Raw genomic sequence first — 19282 nt, forward strand, 5'->3', positions numbered from 1 at the left:
TTCCTGAATGTTTTTCTCTTCTTCTTCTATTGTCCCTTCCTTTCTTTGCTAGAAATGTGGGGTTTGCATGGAACGCGGCAGACACTGAAGAGAAATTATTTGGCCTGGTTATGTCCAGCCCGAACCTTACCCAAACGTAAGGCTCCCGCAGTATTCACAGCAGGTAAGTGTCCACAGAAGGGCAGTCGGAGTTACTATCCACAGGCGAATTTGCTAACCCACTCCGCCCAAGCTGCTGATGCAGCCCTGCAAAAGTGCTCTCGAACTGTCCGCGGTCTCCCTAACGAAGCGACTAGTGCAGTTTACGCATGTTTAATGCGAGAGTAAGGTGTCACTGAGTTCCATGGGGCTTTTTACTCCTAAATATGTGGGCATGAGACTGTTGTGGCCTGAAATTGCACCGCTCTTTAAAAATGTGAAATATGGAGATGCTAAAAGAAAGAAAAAAGTTGTAAGACAGCTAAGGATGGCTGGTGAAAGCAGTTAACATATTGCTTTTCTATTCCTTCATTGAACTGAAATCTTGCCAGAGAAGGCTGGGCTTGGCCCTTTCCCCTACTTCGTTCCTCGCGTCGCGGATAGCTTTGGGTTGGGTTTAGAAGGAGATGGGAGGAGAAAGTGGGGTAGGCCGCGAAAGGAAGAGGAGAAGGTTGCTATGGCAATGCCCCTTCTGCCTCTGTCAAGATGGCCGCCAGGACCGCTCGCCGCTCCCGTGCGCTGGAGAGGTGGGCTCGGCTGGTGCGCTCTTTGTCGCGCGGCGATGACGTACTCCGGGGGAGCGGCGGCGGCTTCCCTCAGCAGCCGCGAGGAACGGAGTTTGTGGCAGTCGCTCGCGTGAAGATGGCGGGCGTCGCCGATGCCGCCGCCCCGGGAGGCGGGGATGGCGGGCGACGGGGCGCCCCGGAACACTCGCTACTACAGCCGGACAGCGGGCAGCGGCGGAGTAGCTTCACCGGCGGAGAATCGCGGTCCCCTCACCCGTCGCCTGCTCGTCTGGCACCTTCTGCCTCGAGCCCGCCTTCACCCAATCCCGGGCAGCACCACAGAACCGAGACGCTGGGTTTCTACGAGAGCGATCCCCACAGGCAGCAGAAGCGCAGTGGACCCTCAGGTGTGATGGGGGAGGCCTCTGGTGGGACGGTCGGCGGGGCGTGATTTGGTCAGTGCCAGTAGCTTGACCCTGTAAAGAGGAGAAGAGGCAAAACTGCCCACGAGCAGAGATATGTTCTCACATGCAGAGTTAGCGAGAAGAGTAAGGCGAAAGTGCCCCTGAGCGTGTGCAGTATGCATTTTGTTCAAGGTGAGAATAGGCTAAAAATGCCCCCGAGCCTGTGCAGAATGTATTTCCCCTTCTTATGCTGAGCCAACAGATTGTTCCCCCCTCTCTCCCGTCGGGTTGGGGAAGAAGAACTGTAGCGCTTAACTTCTAGATAGGGAACTAAAAGGTGCTGCCAGGGCTGGAATCTGCCTGGAAAAGACTTCTGATAATGAAGCCTTCTAACTCCTAGGCTGTAATCCCTAATGTGTAAAGAGGAATTCTTGGAGGGATCTGTTCATATGTTACAAGGGGGATTGAGCTCTGATATTCCAAACCCATTCCAGGGCTGGCCCATGGGGATGATCTTCCCAGTGGCATAGAAATGGGTGGGTGCTAGTTTGGAGGAATTTTGGTGGTGATGACTGAGCTGGGGGTAAGAAGTACGTGAAGTAGAATGAGGAGGGAACCAAAACAGAAAGTTACCCTCTCCCAGCCTCGTGTTGCTGCTTTTTGAAATCAAAAGATGCCAGGGAGGTATATGAGTAGAAGCGGAGGGATAATCTGTTCCTGGCTTGTGTGTATTTCTGAACTAAGAAGCATTCTGTGAATACTAGTGAAATCTGACAATCCTAGATATTTGGGCTGCACAAGAGTTCTGACAGAATTGACTTCATACTTGGAGGGTTTCTCTCAGCCTCTCTCATGACAGTAGAAAAGCCTTGCCTCACCAGCTACTTTCTGACTGGCTCTATTGTGCTTGGCTTTCCCAAGCTTGTTTGTAGATTTGGCTGCTGTCAAAAGTTTTGAGCAATTGAGTTTTGCAAGCATGTAGGTAGATGCTTTTGTAGTATTTGACAACTCTTAACTCTTGTTAGGTTGGTTAGTCTCTCAGTGTGCACCAGTTGTGATCTATAGCATTAAGTTTGTTTTTAGGCATGTCGGCAAAGGCAGTCAGTTATTTTTGGGAATCTAATTTTAGGCACCAAGGTTTGAAAAATTAGCCTAGAGATTTTATCGGTCATCAAAATATATTGTTGTTGTATCTACATGTGGGTGGTGTTATTGCTTATCCATAGGTGGATATATATGTAAAACATGCATAAGTGCACATCTGTGTAACATTAACTTTTCCCCCTCCCAAGTAGTAAGTTAAGAATAGTAGGTCTAATACCTACTAAATGCATTCTTGGGATCGGATTTGACAGCGCAAGGGAGTGCGCATACTCACATTGTAGTGCCTTACATACAGGAGTGTGTGTCTGCGTTTGTGCATGCACACATAGGTACACAGTTTGGTGCACAATTTAAAACTGAGAGTTGTCATGTCTAATTTTAAACTGTGTTAAGAGTAATCATTGCTATTATAGTATATCTTAGTAGTTATTGGATCTGTCCCTCTTCTCTATCTCTGGTTCAGGAGGTGTGACTCTTAAAACATATAGGGCTCTTAAAAGCCCCTAATTCAGGTTTACATCAGGGGTCAGTTATGAGGAAAATGAGCTCAAGAACAGAAACATCTTTGTGTTGCTTGCAAAATGTATATGGTTACACTTTGATATCAGTAATGGCTGTTACACTATAATGTTGTTTGTTAGAGGATAGTTTGAAACACTTGAAAAGATAGGTGTTTTATTTCAGATTAACAAGTTGCTCAAATGGAGATAGAGGTACTGTTGTATCATGTCTTTCTTAAATTATTTGTTATTTCCTATTTTTCCCCTGCACTGGAAGTGCTAGGAATGCGTCACTTGAGAAAACATGATGTTCAAAATTGCTGTCAGGCATTTAGTTTATACAAATACATGGTTGAACTGACAGTATATTTTGGCTTGCTTGTAAGATTAGATGAATAGTTGGGTGCTTGAATAGATAAATAGATTAAAAAATGATAATTCTGTTTATTTTGTGTTACGCTATACCTTTTTTTTGAGGTTTCAGATACAGCATGCATGTATCTGCTTATTGCAACATGCTGGCAAATGGGAACCTCTTGAATATACTCTTCTGATACCTGCATATTTCATACAAGTCTTTATTGGAATTAGAACCTATTAGTTTGTGCAAAACTTTAATTCTATTGTTTACACAAAACTGCAGTTATTTATCTCTCCCCCCACCCCTGGCAACCTCAGAGCCCTTTGCCTCTCTGATGACAGAGCTCTGACATTGGTAGAGGCAAAAAAGGCAGATTGCAGGAGGTTTGAGTCTTCAGGATCCAAAGCTCTCCCGTTCCCCAGACATGCCCCCAGCATGTGGGAAGGGGGGTGTGGGGATGAACATCAGCCCTGGAGCTGATGATCATATCTTCTCTACCATTTGAAGGGAAATTGTCAAAGTAAAAAATCAAAAGGGGAAGAAAGAATGGCAGGGTGTTGGATAAGGTGTGAGCCTGTCAGGCCTATGGATAAGGTGGTTCTTACGCCTTCGGATTTTCTCATTTCCACCAGTAGGATTTCTTTGTTAATGTTGCTAAGCTGTCACCCACGACTTCTATAGCATTCTTGAGTTACGTCACAAGATTCACAGTATTGTTGATTATGCCTTTTCATATGGATGAAGCTGTACTAATATTTAAGTCATATCATTGGTAAATTAGTTTGATTAGAAATGTATATAATTTATAGTAAAGTAGAAAAAATGCTTAGAGGGCTATTTTGCAAATTATTTATTTAAAATTATTTTTAGGCCTCCTTAAATGTCAGCATAACATTGTTGCTGGAAATGTATTAGGCTATGTAGAAAAAAATAACTGTAGAAAAAAAGGCTAAAGTAGGAACACCATTCTCACAATGTCTCTGATAATGGTAGCATCGTTCTTGGTGTTGCATGATGATTTCCCCACATTAGCCAAAGGCACCAATGTCCTTTTTTTTAACAGTGCAAGCATGTGGGGGCACCTCTTGGATATAGGAGTGTTATTAAGACAGTGCAATTTTCCGTAATTGCAGGAAAAGTAGTCACTTAATGGCCATGGGTATTTTTACTTCATACAATCATCTGTTTTCTTGTGCTGACGTTGAGGATGTGCAGGTGCTATATTTTGAAGAAAGGTCTCCCCCTGTCTGGTGAAACCCTCCTTACTCGCTTGTTTATGTAGGTGCGTAGTCCTTTTAATTCCAGTTGGAGGAGAAGAATTGGGGGTTTTGGTGGGGGTTTGTGTGTCAGACATCCTGAGGCAAGGTACCTATAAGGCACGGGTGGAAAACACATGGTCTGCAGGCCTCATGTGACTCCTGAATTCAGGCGGGAAAAATTAATGAAAAAATTGTATCTGTAGTGCTGCAGAGGGCCAAAAAGGTCAAATTTAGCTCGTTTGCAAGCTAAATATGACTTTGGGGGCACTCTGTAGCACTACACATGCCATTATTTTTTAATTTTGTTTTCAATGGCCTGCAGAGTCTGTGTGGGAGGGAGGTCTGGGAGGCAAAAATGGCCCTCAGACCGTCTGCAGTTGCCCACCCCACTATAAGAATTCTGAGAAGACAATTGTCATTAATCTGCCCATTATTTTTATTTTTATGTGTGTTCTTGGATTTTTGAGTGTTGGTATGAAAGCTCTCTATTTGTCCTAAGTGTCTTCTCACTTGTGGGCTCCTAATTCTCTGGACATGGGGGTGATATTTTGAATGATGTGATATCTTGATACCTGTGAATTGTTTTCCTTGGCTGAGGCTTATACTCTTGTGGTGATTTGATGCAGGGTTAACCAGAATCCATTGTGGTTATGGGTGCAGTGAATGAGGACTGGGGAATTCATCTTGGGAGTTTTAACTTCAGTGGGCATTTTCAGTAATGGTATCTCTCATTATAGGTGCTGCATTATGCTGTCAGGAATGCTTCCTGAGCAAACATAGGATTGAATCTTAATAATTTCTTAAGAAAGTGGTTAATGGAAGGACCTTCCTGTCTTCGTTCCCACCTACACCATCCCTTCAATACTCACTAGAGGTTCAAGCGGCCTTTCTGAACAATGTGGGATGGGGCTTTGAGTGTTTTCTGTGCATGGGGAGAATCAACAAAAATTGGGTGGAGGCACTATATGCAAGCAGAACTCCATCCACACAAAGCGCCTTCACCTGACTTTGGTTGGTTACACACGTGCGCGCGCACACACAAACAGAGCAGCCCCTTGTGGTCCATTCCACACTGCCCTGATCCTCTGTGAGGATTTCAGAGCGCTCGGGCAGCTGCAGGGAGGATGGAGGGAACAAGAAATTTCCTTTCTGTGAATTTCCTTTCATCCTTAGTATCCTAGCTGTAGAATTCCCACTAACTTCCACTTCTTCCCCAAGTTGCCAACAACTCAACCCAGTTAACCCCTTCCACTTAAAGTGTACCGTTAGTAGGCTCTTGTGACACAGTGGTGGTACTGTGGTGGCATAGATTAGCTGCTAGGGTGATATTATGCTGGTATATCTTTGGGCTCTACCAGCACAAGAAAACTTAGGAGCAATTATTCCTGCCCAGCAGGTGTAAGTAGACATGTAAAATTTGTAGAGGTTTTGAAGCCATGGAAAAGCCCAGTATTTTTCATTTCCATATGTGTGCATGTGGTGGTGGTGGTGGTGGAGGAGGAGGAATTGAAATATTGAGAGACATGGAAATATATGCAATTTTACTACTTTAAAAACATAAAATGCATAGTGTATAACTTAGTTCATAAAACTCTATTGTTATGTATATTTACAATGCTGAAAAATATAGTGGCCTTAGTTTTAATCAAACAATAATTATAAATATACCCAGTGTTAGAGATGGAATTGTAAGTTGCTGTACCTGAAGCATATCACTTTTTACAATGTGGAAAATTAGGGAAACAATGGGTTGTATTCAGTGTTTGCCCTACTTAGAGTAGACCACTTGAAATGAATGGGACTTAAGTTAGACTCACATTGGATACACTGGAAACCATCAACACTGTAATAATAAAAAATAGTGTTTATTTTCTGGACTTAGAGATGGTATCCTCTTCTTACTGTCAGTATTATCCAGGAAGAAAAGGAACAATACATAAGCTTGAAACACCTGTTTATCCAGGCTTCTAGACGTTCATTGCCATGGTAAGTGAGCTACTGCTCTGTGGTGAGTGTGATGAGCAACAAGCCATCTTCTCACCTTTTGAAACTGCAGGGGTTGGTAGGGATTGTCCTAGCAAGTGCTGAGGAGTCCCCCACCCCCTCCCCACCTCCAATGCCCAGCATGCCTTCCCCTCTAAGCACCCAAATCGCCAAGTTCCTTGTCCACTTTCCTGCAGGAGAGGTACCTGGGGCACTTCCTTTGATGGTTAGAAGAAAAGTGCCCAGCATGTCTCACCTTTAAGGAGCCAAAATGTCAAGTGCTCCTGCTGCCTGCCCTGCAGGGAGGTACCTGAGGCACTTCTTAGCCACTAGACTCACCTCCAGATTGCCCAGTAGTGTCCAAGCCGGCAAACTCAACCCCTGCATTTCCCACAAGAAAGGCCTGTAAGGTGGGGGAGGGGAAGGGAACCTGACAACCACCATTGGCTTGGCCAGTAAGGCTGTTGAGAAATGGTAGAGTTCTGTGTTTACCGGAGATGACAGTGGCATGAAAACAAGCAATTATTCCTCTTTCAAAGTACTTCCAACTCTGGGAAAAAATGTTGTCTTCTTCCAGGCTAAATTCATCATCACATACAGTAAATGAAGAGTTCTGAAGAATCCGCATGGTTGCTCACAATTTGTACATTTTGTTTGGTCCTAATAAAGGTATTGCCTGATCATGGATTTTGTGGGTTTTTCTTATGCACCAACAAAGCTTCTTTTGTTTTGTGAGTAACTGTGAATAAAATTAGCAACATAAAATCTATAGCAAGTAATTTGAACCAGTAATTTATCCTTAAATACTGCCATCTCAAATTACTTTCACTAATTAGAGTTAGTTTCTGAAAAATCAGTAACTTCCTGTTCTGAACTTTTAAAAAAATCTATAGAGAAGTCATGGTTTGCACAGATTAGTGCAAAAAAAGGTCCCATATTCTTTCACATGTTTCCTGATTTGTGTCTATATTTCCAAACATAGATCAGTTTCTTTCACAGACTACAGAAATGGAAGACTCTGAATCAGGAGACAGAATTTGAGAGTTGTACTACATGTATGCAGCATCAAGGAATCATAATTGCATAATGCTATAAATTGGTTTAAATAGTTATTATGTAATTTTTAGAAATCTTTTTGAGTGGGGGAGGGGACAGCTAAAGGAATATTTTAAAAAGTTTGTTTTAAAAGCATGTTACTTGTTATTCTGAAAGATTAATTTTTTAAAAAAATTAGTTCCCTGCCAAATGTTCATCATCCGCCCCCCCCCCCACCTCTCCAGTAAAAAAAAACCTGAAGGGGAAAGGCCTGGGAGAGGATTTTTCCTTTTTCAGGTGAGGCAGACAAGCGTTCCACCTGAGCTGTTTGTTAGGGATAGGACTGGGTTGTAATATTCATACTATTGTAGCCAGTTGTTTTGGCTGTGACTTCTAGAAAATTAATTAAACAACGTATTTCTGACACTAAAAAAGATAATTTAGCTTTAGCTAGACTGTAGATATTTTTAAAGCCAGTTAAGAATAACTTAGCTGTCAGCAAAGCAAACTTATTTTCACATAATGCTAACCTATGGTTTATTTAACCCATAGATTGTTGAATTCTGGGCTGTTGTGATGTGCGAACCCAGCCATGCTAACTAACAATGATTTGTTAACCACAGACAACCCAGAAAGAGAGCCGATGGTTTGTTGTTGGGTTGTTTAAACATAGGGTGGTCATTATGTGAGAACCCAGAACCATAGGTTGTTCATGGGTTGTTTCACCAGGGTACAGAGGCGGCAGGCAAGAAAGGTAAAAAATAATAATAAAAGCGCCACTCTATATGCTAGTACTACAGTGCCTCAAAGATATTTGGGATACAGGGGGCAGGATCCAATGGTGCCCTTGTGCGGGCAGCCAGATCCGTTCATCCCAGTGTGTGCGTGGCTGGCCCCGGCATGTGTGCGACCCCTATCGCTGGAAGGGGCGTGACTTGTAATTTCGGGACTTGCCTCTAGAAGCACTACATTGTGTTCGCCAGAGGTAGGGGCTGCGCCTGAACCAGGATGGGCGGATATCGCTACCCACACAAGGGAACTATTGCATCCTGCCCAGGGAGGGAGCAGGCGAAGGAAAAGAGAAACAAACAGCCTAGAGAAAACAAACCATGGTTTGTTCGAGTGCTTGCTAGACAAAGCCTGGGTAGGGCAAGAAACCATGGGTTGACCATGGGTTAACATTATGTGTGAACTAGATCAGTTATCTGAAATAAACAAGAAATGTGCTTTACATTGTTTTAGCTTCAGCTAACTTGCTGAGTGGCCCTCCTCTTAATACAGATGCTTGGCTTAATAAAAATAGAACATTTACTGGCTTGATCAAACCATAATTTGCCATTACATTTGAACTAGCAAACTGAAGTTTGATCAAATTGGGAAGCATTCTATTAAACTGAAGGTAATTGGGGATGAAGAAAAGGCATGACCACAGAACATCTTATCCTCCAAACCATTGGAGGATTGAGAACATGACATCTGAATGATATATATAGTTCCTATAGTTCCTTTTGTTAGCAAGCCAAATAAAATACAGAGTGGCCCAAAAGTACAGTTTATAGAATATACAGTATAGTTTATTTGCATTTTATTACATTGTTTATTACATTTACATTTGTTTAACACTGTTTAATCTTGTAAGTGCTCGAATTGTATTCCATCAGCGTTGCAACATTCCTCGAACCTGTCCAGAACACTGCGACACACAGTACGACACAAATTCCGGTCTGCGTCAACATCCATAAATGCTTCCGAGATGAACTCTTTTAATTCGTCCAGTGTCCGGGGATTCCTCTCAAAAACCTTATTCTTTACTATGCCTCCCAAAAAGATGTCCATTGGTGTTAAGTCGGGTGAACGTGGCGGCCATTCAATGCTGCCATGTCGTCCGATCCAATGCTGTGGGAAGGTGTTGTCAAGATAGTCCCTTGCTGCAAAAGCATAATGAGGTGCCTCATCTTGTTGGAAGAGCAGTTCGGCGAAGTTAGCCCTGGTTCTGAGTTATGTCACTACCACATCGCATAACATGTTTAGGTAATTGTTACTATCCACAGTTGTATCGAAGAAAACTGATCCTACAACACCTTCGCTGGACAGTGCACCCCACACTGTGACGCCTGGCTGGTTCAGTTGAGATGTGATAGTCAAATGAGGATTTTCATCTGCCCAATACACACAGTTATGCCTGTTCACGTGGCCTGAAAACTTGAAAGAAGCCTCATCTGACCAGTTGATCTTATCAAGAAGGTCTGGTTCGTTAGAGATTTGGTTACACATCATCTCACAGAATTGCAACCGACGGTCTGGGTCGTCCTCCAGAAGACCATGTAACAGGCTTGGACAGTATGGCTTCAATTTCAATTTACGCATTAAGTGTTGCGAGGACATTCTAGGTATGAATAGCTGCTTTGACGCATGTTGTGTGGACTTTTTCGGACTGTTCACAAATGTCAGAGCGACTCTCATCTCATTTTCCTCTGTCAGAGACGTCCTAGGATGTCCAGATTTCGGTGCATTAGCCACTGCACCTGTTGTTTCAAATTTATGTCTAAGACGATAAATTGTCAGACGTGTTGGTGGAGGAGTGTCAGATGCTTCTTGCCACGCTGTGCGCACCCGCTCAGCATTTTCAGTCTTCCAGTACTGCATTAGACAACTTCCAGTACTGCTTTAAACAACTGTATACCTACTTAAGGGCCTCACTCCCCTCACTCTCTACACTTAACTGGTTTAACTGTCAGTCCCTGTCACTCACTCTTCCCAACTGTCATTCTGACTCCACCCACACATCTTCTACTCACACATTCTCTCCCCCTCCCATCAACATTTTAAACAACTGTATACCTACTTTTGGGCCAGCTCGTATAAGGATGTACTGTGAAGAAAAGCAAAGCATGATATTTTGACCTTTATTATACAATCTCATCTCTAAGAATTAATATTAATCTATGTTAATATACCCTGACCTGAGTTCTTGTAGGATGGGTGGGATACAAATATAATTAAACAAGTAAATTGTTTACTCGGCCAAACATTTCTTTCGTATTTGAATAGTTTATGGAGAAACCATAGTGCAGTTCTGTGATTGGATACTTTTTTTAAACTTTTGAATTATTTGAGACAGTAATATCTCAGTTCTTGCATAACTCTTTCAGGCTAGTGATGTACAGCATAATCCTAAATATATTTACTCAGAACTAAGTTCGAATGTGTTCAATGGAGTTTGCTGAGTGTACATTGGATTTAGTCTACTAGTGGCCTCAGTGTACTTTAATGAAATGTTACTAAATGTGTTAGAATGTCCCTGTTGTCAGTATGACTTGGTTCACACATAATGCTAACCTTTGATTTATTTAACCCATGGTTAACACATACTTTGTTGCCCTAAATAAACCATGGGTTGGCATTATATGTGAACCAGGTCTATGGGGCTTCAAATTGGTTATCTTTCTTTCTGGATGTCAGTTTGCAGCAAGATATGTTTTGTGTGGTCCAAAAATTTGGAAATAATGCATATTTTTAGTAATGAGAATATTTAATTCAATGAAACAAAAGAAGGGGTGAGAAATTAAGTTCTTGGCTTTGGAAGAAGAGGTTGACTGTGGAGAAACAGACGGTTATTTTATTACACAGCACTAAACCTGGGTTCGCCCCCAAGTGTACACACAAAAAGAAACTACAGCAAATCTTGGCTCTCTGTCAAGTGTACTTATATGATGTATGTGTTTTTGAACATCTATTTTAATCTTCACAACTTATATTTTTAAGTGCACATGTAAATCTTTGGTGTGCTCAAAAAATGGTAACATGTGACTGGGTCCTTTGATGCTGTTCAGCTGTAGAAAAGTGATATTGACTTCTGATAGGAAAAGTAACTTAAGACATTAATACATTTTAAACATGTGTTAATATTCTGATTATATTAATTCTGTTTAATTTGTGACTGCACAAGCAGTAGATCCAAGGGCTCTGCCATCTTAATGCACTTAACATTAAAATGGCCATGAATATGCTGGAAAACCCCCAGACACCTGTCTTCCTGGGTGCCCAAAAAGATGATGCTGGCAACTAAAAATACATGTCATGTAAACTGGCCATTTATCCCTACCACAGCTGTTGTTTTCGTTGTCTAGTTGGGCAACACTCTGAGGTAAACAGAATCTAAACAAGAAGAATTGAAATGGCTAGAAGAAATAGCAGGAAACAGGAAAGAGAGCATGAAAGGATAATGGTAGCCACAGCTGTGTATGCCTGCCTCCAAGATAATAGCTGCCTTTCCTGTGAATGCCTGCTTCCAAGATAATATGATTGTTGTGAGTAAACCCACAGATTCTCCTCTGTGACACCAAGCCTGGCAGACTTCCCTAAGATGTTGAGGCATATTAAACAGGTAAATTTCAATAGTAACCACAAACCAGCATTGCAATTACATCTGGGCAATTTTTGTGTACATCTTGTGTTATCGTGGTGTGTGCAGAGGCCTCTGGCCTTGCGGTTTGAGACAGGCACGCATGTGCAGTTATGATAGCACTGCAGAGTAACGATCCTTCGCTTATGGCTAACTACTTCTTGCCACCCCAGCCGCAAACAGCTCACCTTCCTTTATTTTTAGTTTAAGTGTCTATCCTTTCTCTCTACAAATGCAAGGTAGCTCAGAATAGAATTAAAAATCCCAATAAAGCTATTAATGATCTCGGAAGCTAAGCAGGTAACAGGGCAGTGTTAAAGACAAGCTAAGGTTGTTAGCAAATGATTCCATCAAGAGGCAAGTGGGATGCATGCACAGGCAAACGGTAGAAAGTAGATGGGAAAAGGCAAGCAACGACAGCACTGCTGCCTCCAGGTTTTGGGAGGCCTTTGGGCAAGATGCCCTAGTAGGTCTTCTCTGAGTTGGCCTACTTCATCCTTACCCTGCCCATTCACTAGCCCTCTTTCTGTAGGCCCAGTCAGAACAGCTGCCCAGAGGGGAGAGGTCAAAGAGAATTGAGGATGCTGTTCCTTCTTCTGTTACTGGTCACTCAGAGAAGATAGGCAAACAGGTAGCCTATCTACAGAGGAGGAGGAGCAGGGCCAAGAGCCTCCAGAGGTTGGCAGTGGAACGTCCCCACTTGCTGAGGCATGGGCCTTGAAGAACCGCCTCCCCACCCCGCCACCCTGTAGGCAGTGTGGATTGTCTCCAGGCTCGTCCCCAGGCTCCAGCTGGAGCATGGAGGAGAGGATCCACTCTGCGCTCCTCCTGCCATGCATTGGATAGGCAGTCACTTCCAAGTTTGGAGGCAGTCACCTATCCTGAAAGTATTGCGCTCTTACTTTCCCAGGCATCTGGACATTCGTTATGAGCCAGTTGTTGTGAGCTGTTTTTGTTGTGTTTATTCCAGGCTATGAGTGGTGCTGGATAGATTTTGTGTATTGTGGATGAACGCTTTTCTAAATTTATTGTTTTTAGATTGCTTTTAGGGTTTTTTATAGTGTATATTTTATTTGTATTGTGCTGATTGTGGTTTATATTGATTTAGGCTTTTGTCTGTTATATTAATTTTGGATTTCTGTATTTGTGTGTATAAGTTACCTTAAGACTCCTTTTTGCGGTAGGAAGTGATAAATAATACATCCATTTTGTCCAGAATAGCATTTTATGGAATGCAGAAAGAATAATTCTTCTGTTATGGTTATCTTTATAGAACTGGTGAGATGTAGTAATTAAGAGTATGTTCTGGGAAGTCCATGGTTCAAATTTTAGCCATCAATGAACTTGGAGTTGGCCCACTATTTTACTTTCAAGGATGGGGAAATAGTACTTGGATCTAGAATTCTGAATTTGTTTAACATTGAACATGAGGCTGATGTGTCAAGAAATATACACATAGATAATTCTTCTCCACTGAATTGAAAGAGGAAGCCATTCTTGGTGAAAGTTTCATATGGAGCTCTATGCCCAGAACAGACTGCAGGATGGGCATCTGTGTGAATATTATAAATAATACTAAGATCACTTTAGAACATGCTTATAATACCTGTTGAAGTTTTGTGGGGGGTGGGTGGGGAGACAAGTCGTAGATGAAAGTATGTGTCTGTTTTAAAACAGATTTTTAAAAATTCTTAAACTTTAAATTTCTCTCCTTAGACATTAAATCTGAATACAACAATGGTAAAGTGTAACTTTGAGTCATTGGTCATCTGTAAATTGAGGGTGGCTAAACCATGGTTTGGCATTACATGTGAACTGTAATGTAGTGCCAAACCATAGTTTAGCCATCCTCAGGCTTGCATGCTGTACTTTTCTTCTTCCCTCCGTTCACGTGCTCAGATTCCCACAACTTCCTGGTTTGAGTACACCATCATTTGTTATTTACGAGTCAGCAAACTATCATTTGCATGTGATCTCCAAACCACAATTTGGAGCCATTTGTTTCTGGAAATCTCTGGGTCCTGAGTTGTCTCTAACCAGACAAAGACATATGGGCTGCAACGAACAAGACTTCTCGGTTGTTAGCTACTTTGTGGTTCTGTACTGTGAGCAGGATTGGGGCAAAGCCATGAGTTATACAACATAAAAGAAGTGAAATGGAAAGGAGCATCACTGAAAGCAGCAACATCCTCCTCCTAGATAGTGTAAATGCTCTATGTAGTTATAAATTAAATAATGATGCATACTGATTGGTTAGAAAATACCTGAAGTACTAATGGGAAAATTGATTTAAATCAATAGTTTAATATGGTCTTTTCCGTCTTGATAGAAATCGTTTTAATTTAAAACAGGAATAGGGAACCCTTTTGCCACTGAGGGCTGCATGTGGCAGTGGATGGTAAGCCAAGTGCCAGCAGTGGGTAAGCCCTGAGCACCACTTCTCCCTCCCACACATACAGCTTCCCCCTCCCCCAGTCACTGCCACACGCACAGGGGCTGTTCGGATGACACAACAGCCCACTGGGGATTCTCTAACCCACAGCAAGGCTGTGGGGAGCATGTGGCTGCCATTTTGAATATACAGCCCCTGCTCAGGGATGTTGTGTTGTGAGAACCTGGTGAATGTGGGGTATGCAGGGGTTAAACAACCCTTGGATAACCCATGCTCTATTTTAGGGTTATGCAAAGGATGTTTAATCCTCACACAATCCATGCTTGCCAGGTTTGCACAACACAACAACCCCCTAGCAGGGGTTGCATATGCAACCTGGCACCTTTGGATGCCATGGCTCATCTTAAGTTAAGTAACCCATGATGAGCCATGGCATGTTGTCCCAACTCAGTCACACACTCACATACACACCCTTACTGACTATCACTGTTTCTTTATGACTCCCCATTCCCTGGCTTTTCTCACTGTGTTTGGAGAGGAAGCTGCTGTAGTCCACCTTACTCCATTGTTTCTCCTTCAAAAATAAGATTCTTGAGGGAGAAACCACAGAGAGCAACATCATCGTTTGCCACTCACAAGAATGTTGATACCACAGACTACAGTGGGCTAGAATGGCAAAAGAGTCCATTTTAGGCCCCAGAGATTCAGAAGAGAAAAAAAGGAGTGAGGAAGGGAATGGGGGGGGGACCTGCTGGGGCACCCATTGGCCACAGGGGAGACCCCCTTCCTGAGGCCCGTATATGGGCTACGCATTGTCCACATGGTACTTTAAACCAGTCCGCCGTTGGGGCAAGAAATGTTTTGAAATTAGAAAACCAATACTTAGAGCCTAGAATATTTTAAATTGGTTTTTGTTAAACTAATTTTTGCTTTAAAAATGTTCTCTCCCAATACAGATCTTTCACTGTTTAGGTTCATCAATGCAGAGCTAACAAGGGGTTACTTCCTTGAACATAATGAAGCAAAGTACACAGAAAGGCGAGAGAGAGTATACACATGCATGCGAATACCAAGAGAATTGGAAAAGGTAAATTTTCTCAGCATTCTACTTGGATTAATAAATGCTAAATCTGACTTTATAAAACAAACGTCCGAAACATGCATTTTACTGTAAACATCTTTTATCACAAAAATAATTGACTGCGTTTACTTTTCTTTGATTTATATAATTTTAGGGTTTTATACTGTCTTCACCCCCTTGTGGTCACTGGTGTTCAGTTTGTCTTATGTATGGTGTTAGCAGAATTGAGTATGTAGGCTCAGCTCCAAAGAAATTATGTGTGGGCTGGAGAACTGCATGTGCAGCCAGAGCTTTACTTTTTGTTTTCCCTGCAGCAATTTCACTGCCAAAGAGAAAAGTAGTGGTTCAATTTTAAAAAGTGGCTTGTCTCTGGCAGTGGGAAGTACTACAAAAGAGCCGACAGATGCCAGCTGCTGTGCTTATATTCTGTTTCTAGCCTAGGACACACACTATTGAATCCCTTTAAATTGCCCCCTGCAGATAGTTTGTATGTAACTTAGTTCTATGGGAGAACCTTATGTAGGTTTTAAGAATATCCTTTGTAATATTTTAAAAAATGCCCAGAGAGACAAGTGACACAAATGATTTATTTTTAAGTTGATTTATGTCCTGCATCTTCTGCCTTGAATAGAGCTACGACAGCAAATTATCAAGTCAGTGGCTCACACACACAGAAACAATAGTTAAAATCATATTAAAATAATAATATGAACAGTAAAATAAACCACCAGCAGCAGTACAGGAGCAAAAATGTTAAAACAGCATAAACCAAGAAAAAAACCATAAAATAAGGCTGTTTTGACCTGCTGCCTGAATGCTCACAGCAAGGTGGATTGCTGGGACTCCAGGGAAATTAATTCTATAGTCTAAGCACTACTGTAGAAAAAGTCTTCTATACCTCACAGTGTGGTGGGACATGTAATAGGGCCTCTCCGAATCATGGTGAGTTCATGTGGGACGAGAGGTTATTTCAAATATTCTAGTGCCAAACATATGATAGCCAACAGCTTGAATTGGGTGGAAAAGCAAATTGGGAGTCAGTGCATGTGATATAATAGTATTCGTGTCACATACTTAAAAGATGAGGCTCCCATCGGCTGCCTCACTGCTACATTTTGTTTCACTTGAAACTTCCAGGCACTTTTGAAAAGCAGCTTGCATAGCTGTAGTTGGTATACCAGACAAAACTGAGCTAAAGCACTTAACAGAAATGTAACATCTTTGGAAATGTTAAAGTCATGGGGGAACCCCCCCCCCCTTTTTAACAGACATTTGGGAGAAATTGAAATACATGAAATGTTTGTTTATCAAACATACACTTATTTTATTGTTTTTATAATTGTAAACCATTCGAAGGGCATTTGCCAGTTGGGCAGTATACAAATCTTAATAATAATAATAATAATAATAATAAATAACAACAACTTACTACTACTAATAAACATCACTTATAACTCTTAGCATATAATATTCTACAATGTGGCATATTTATGAAATTTACAAAGCAAGGCCATGCATGTTTACTCAGAAGTAAGACCCATTTGGTTGTATCCACTGTTAGTCCTACCTCATTTCAGTGCGTCTATTTTTAATTAGGGCTAACATTGGACACAACCTATCTGTTTAGTGGATTTACTCCCCGGTAAGTGCATATAGGACTGCAGCCTTAAAAAAAGTATACATGCCTTTGTTTTGTACCAGCAAGATTGGAAATATGCCCCATAAAAGATTGAGAGTTGCGAACTGTTGTATCCTATGCTACTTAAGTGCATCTGCCTTAGGACAGTGTCCAGTGGTGTTATTCGCAAACTCAAATAGCACTAGTGGAGCTCTGCTGAATCTTTCCATTGTGCAAGCACTTGTGGATTACCTTTGCACAACTGCACTTGCACAAACATAACTTTATTTGGATTTTCTTCTTGCACGTAGTTTGGAACCTAGTTTCTGCTAGTGCAGCATCATTTGCACTACAGAATGGCACAGCTGGACACTGCCCTTAGTTTTTTGCCTTTGGAGAAGTAGAAGAAAATAAAAGCTGAAAATGGAAACCGCATATTTTGTAGTACACAGAAAAATGTATTATTTGGACAGAAACACTCTCATACAGTCACAATATTACTGCTTCTTGAATGTGAATATAGTATATGTCTACATTATACACACGCCATATCACTTCTATAATGCTGTAGATTATGTAAAAATCTTCATACTACACATTTTGAGTGAGTAAAACCTTGTGAGTAAAACCTTGCATTTCACTCAATCCAAAAAAGAAAACTTAGTGTTTTTTTTCCCCAGTGTTCCCCAAATTTCCATTTTTCCGCTGGAAAAATAGAATAGAAGTCCTGGGCATAGAAAATGGGCAGGATGGAAACATTTTTTTTTTCTCCTGTTCTCCCCCTCTCCTCCCAGTTTTTCCCAACCCATCGCATCTCTAGCTTTCACATCAACAAGCAAAGCTAAGTCCAGAAACACCTCCAAACGGTATAACCACATCCAGAACAGGTTGAAAATCACTGTTTATATCAGTCTCCCCTTCTACCATCAGTATTTCTGCCTAATCTGAATTAAGCTTCAGTTCGTTAGCTCACATTATGACCTACACGATTCAGAACGTCTGCAGCAGGACTTGGCAACCTTTTTAGGTACATTTTACATTTTCAAATGTGACTGCGGGTACTATGTAAAATTGCTGTTGGGGGTGGGCTGCTCTTCCTCCTCTCCCTCCTACTGCTCATGATTTCCTCCTCCTCTCTTCCCTGCCTCCCCACCCCACTTACAATTTCCTTCCTCTACTATCACCCAATTAGTTTATTATCAGTTGTTCGGAAAATCTATGCAGCCTACCTGTTAAAAATATAAGCTTGAGTCTTGGTTGTTTGAATTTACTATATATTAGATATAGAACAAGCTGTTTTTAGATTTGGTCAGTCTGTTCTTGACCATTGCATGGTGTTATCACACCTAGCTGAAAAGTACTCTCAGGGACCTGGACAGAAATGTTTTGTTGCCTTTATAGATCTTAAAGCAGCTTTTTCTCCCTTGTTCTGGGAGAAGTTAAAAAAAAAAAACTCCAGTTGATAAGAGGCTACTATTTCTGATTAAACAATTACATTCAGCAACAACTCTTCAAGTTAGATGGGGCCCAAACATTATTAACTAAGGCTAACTTCTCTACTTGAGGTGTGAGACAAGGCTGTGTCTTAGCACCCACTTTATTTAATCTATTTCTGAATGACCTCCGTTCTTTATTAAATTCAATTGATTCTCATGCCCCCAAACTAGCTGCCATATGGGTACCATTGTTGCTGTATGCTGATGACTGTCTTATTGTCACAATTAAGGCTGAGACTATATTGTTTGTTGAAGGCCTTTGCCCATTTTTGTGACATTTCATTATAAGTTATAGCAAAAACAAGATCTTAGTCTTTTCAAAACACAGAAAATGCAATTTCCTCCTTCCTCCTCTCCCCCCCATTGCAATTTCCTCCTCTTCCCCCACCCCCCTCATGACCTCCTCCTCTTTCCCCACTCCCCTGCTTCACTTATCTTAGGGAAGTAAAGGCAGCAGAGGGAAAGGTTGCGGGAGGGGGGAGTGGAGGGGCAGCAGTGAACTAAAGGCTGCTGTGGCAGGGAAAGAATGCGGGCAGGAGCATCAGTAGTGGTGGGAAAGGTTGCAGTGGGGGAGGAGGAGTGGCAGTGGCAGTTTGAAAGGCTGGGGGAAGAGCAGCAGCTGAGGTAGAAAACTAAAGGCCATGGCTGGAAAGGCTGTGGGGGCGGGGGAGCAGCAGCGGGGAAGGAAAGGCCCAGGGGAGTGGTGGAAGTGGTGTCGGGGAGTGAAAGGTCATGGCAGGAAAGTCTGCAGCCGGGGGGAGGAGTGGGGTCTGGCAGGCACCCTTGGGGGTCTTGGCAGATGCTGTGTTGCCAACCCCTGGCTTATTTGCAATAAAGGCCAAGAACCTAGGGAAGGGTAGTATGGTGCAGTCGGGTTCTTGTAAGGCTTTACCATACAAGACTATTCTGATTGTATTCTTGCTACTTAACTAGCATTAAA

General features: G+C 42.1%; 1 protein-coding gene across 4 annotated transcripts in view; it reads left to right on the forward strand.

Annotated features, from left to right (window-relative positions):
• Window positions 1-597: 597 nt before the first annotated feature.
• Window positions 598-19282, forward strand: part of TAPT1 (transmembrane anterior posterior transformation 1) — a 73431-nt gene continuing 54746 nt past the window's right edge. For 2 of the 4 annotated variants that reach the window (XM_084857060.1, XM_084857062.1), the window contains exons 1-2: window positions 631-1111; window positions 15104-15234. In XM_084857060.1, coding sequence (XP_084713186.1) covers window positions 685-1111; window positions 15104-15234 — 558 coding nt within the window. In that variant the 5' untranslated portion in view covers window positions 631-684. Of the gene's footprint in view, window positions 1112-15103; window positions 15235-19282 lie in introns of all 4 variants that reach the window. The other 2 variants (XM_084857064.1, XM_084857063.1) reach the window with 2 other exon arrangements.

Source organism: Heloderma suspectum, chromosome 5 (assembly GCF_057233095.1).
Source record: "Heloderma suspectum isolate Gila_16-S chromosome 5, 16-S_ref, whole genome shotgun sequence".
NCBI lineage: Eukaryota > Metazoa > Chordata > Lepidosauria > Squamata > Helodermatidae > Heloderma > Heloderma suspectum.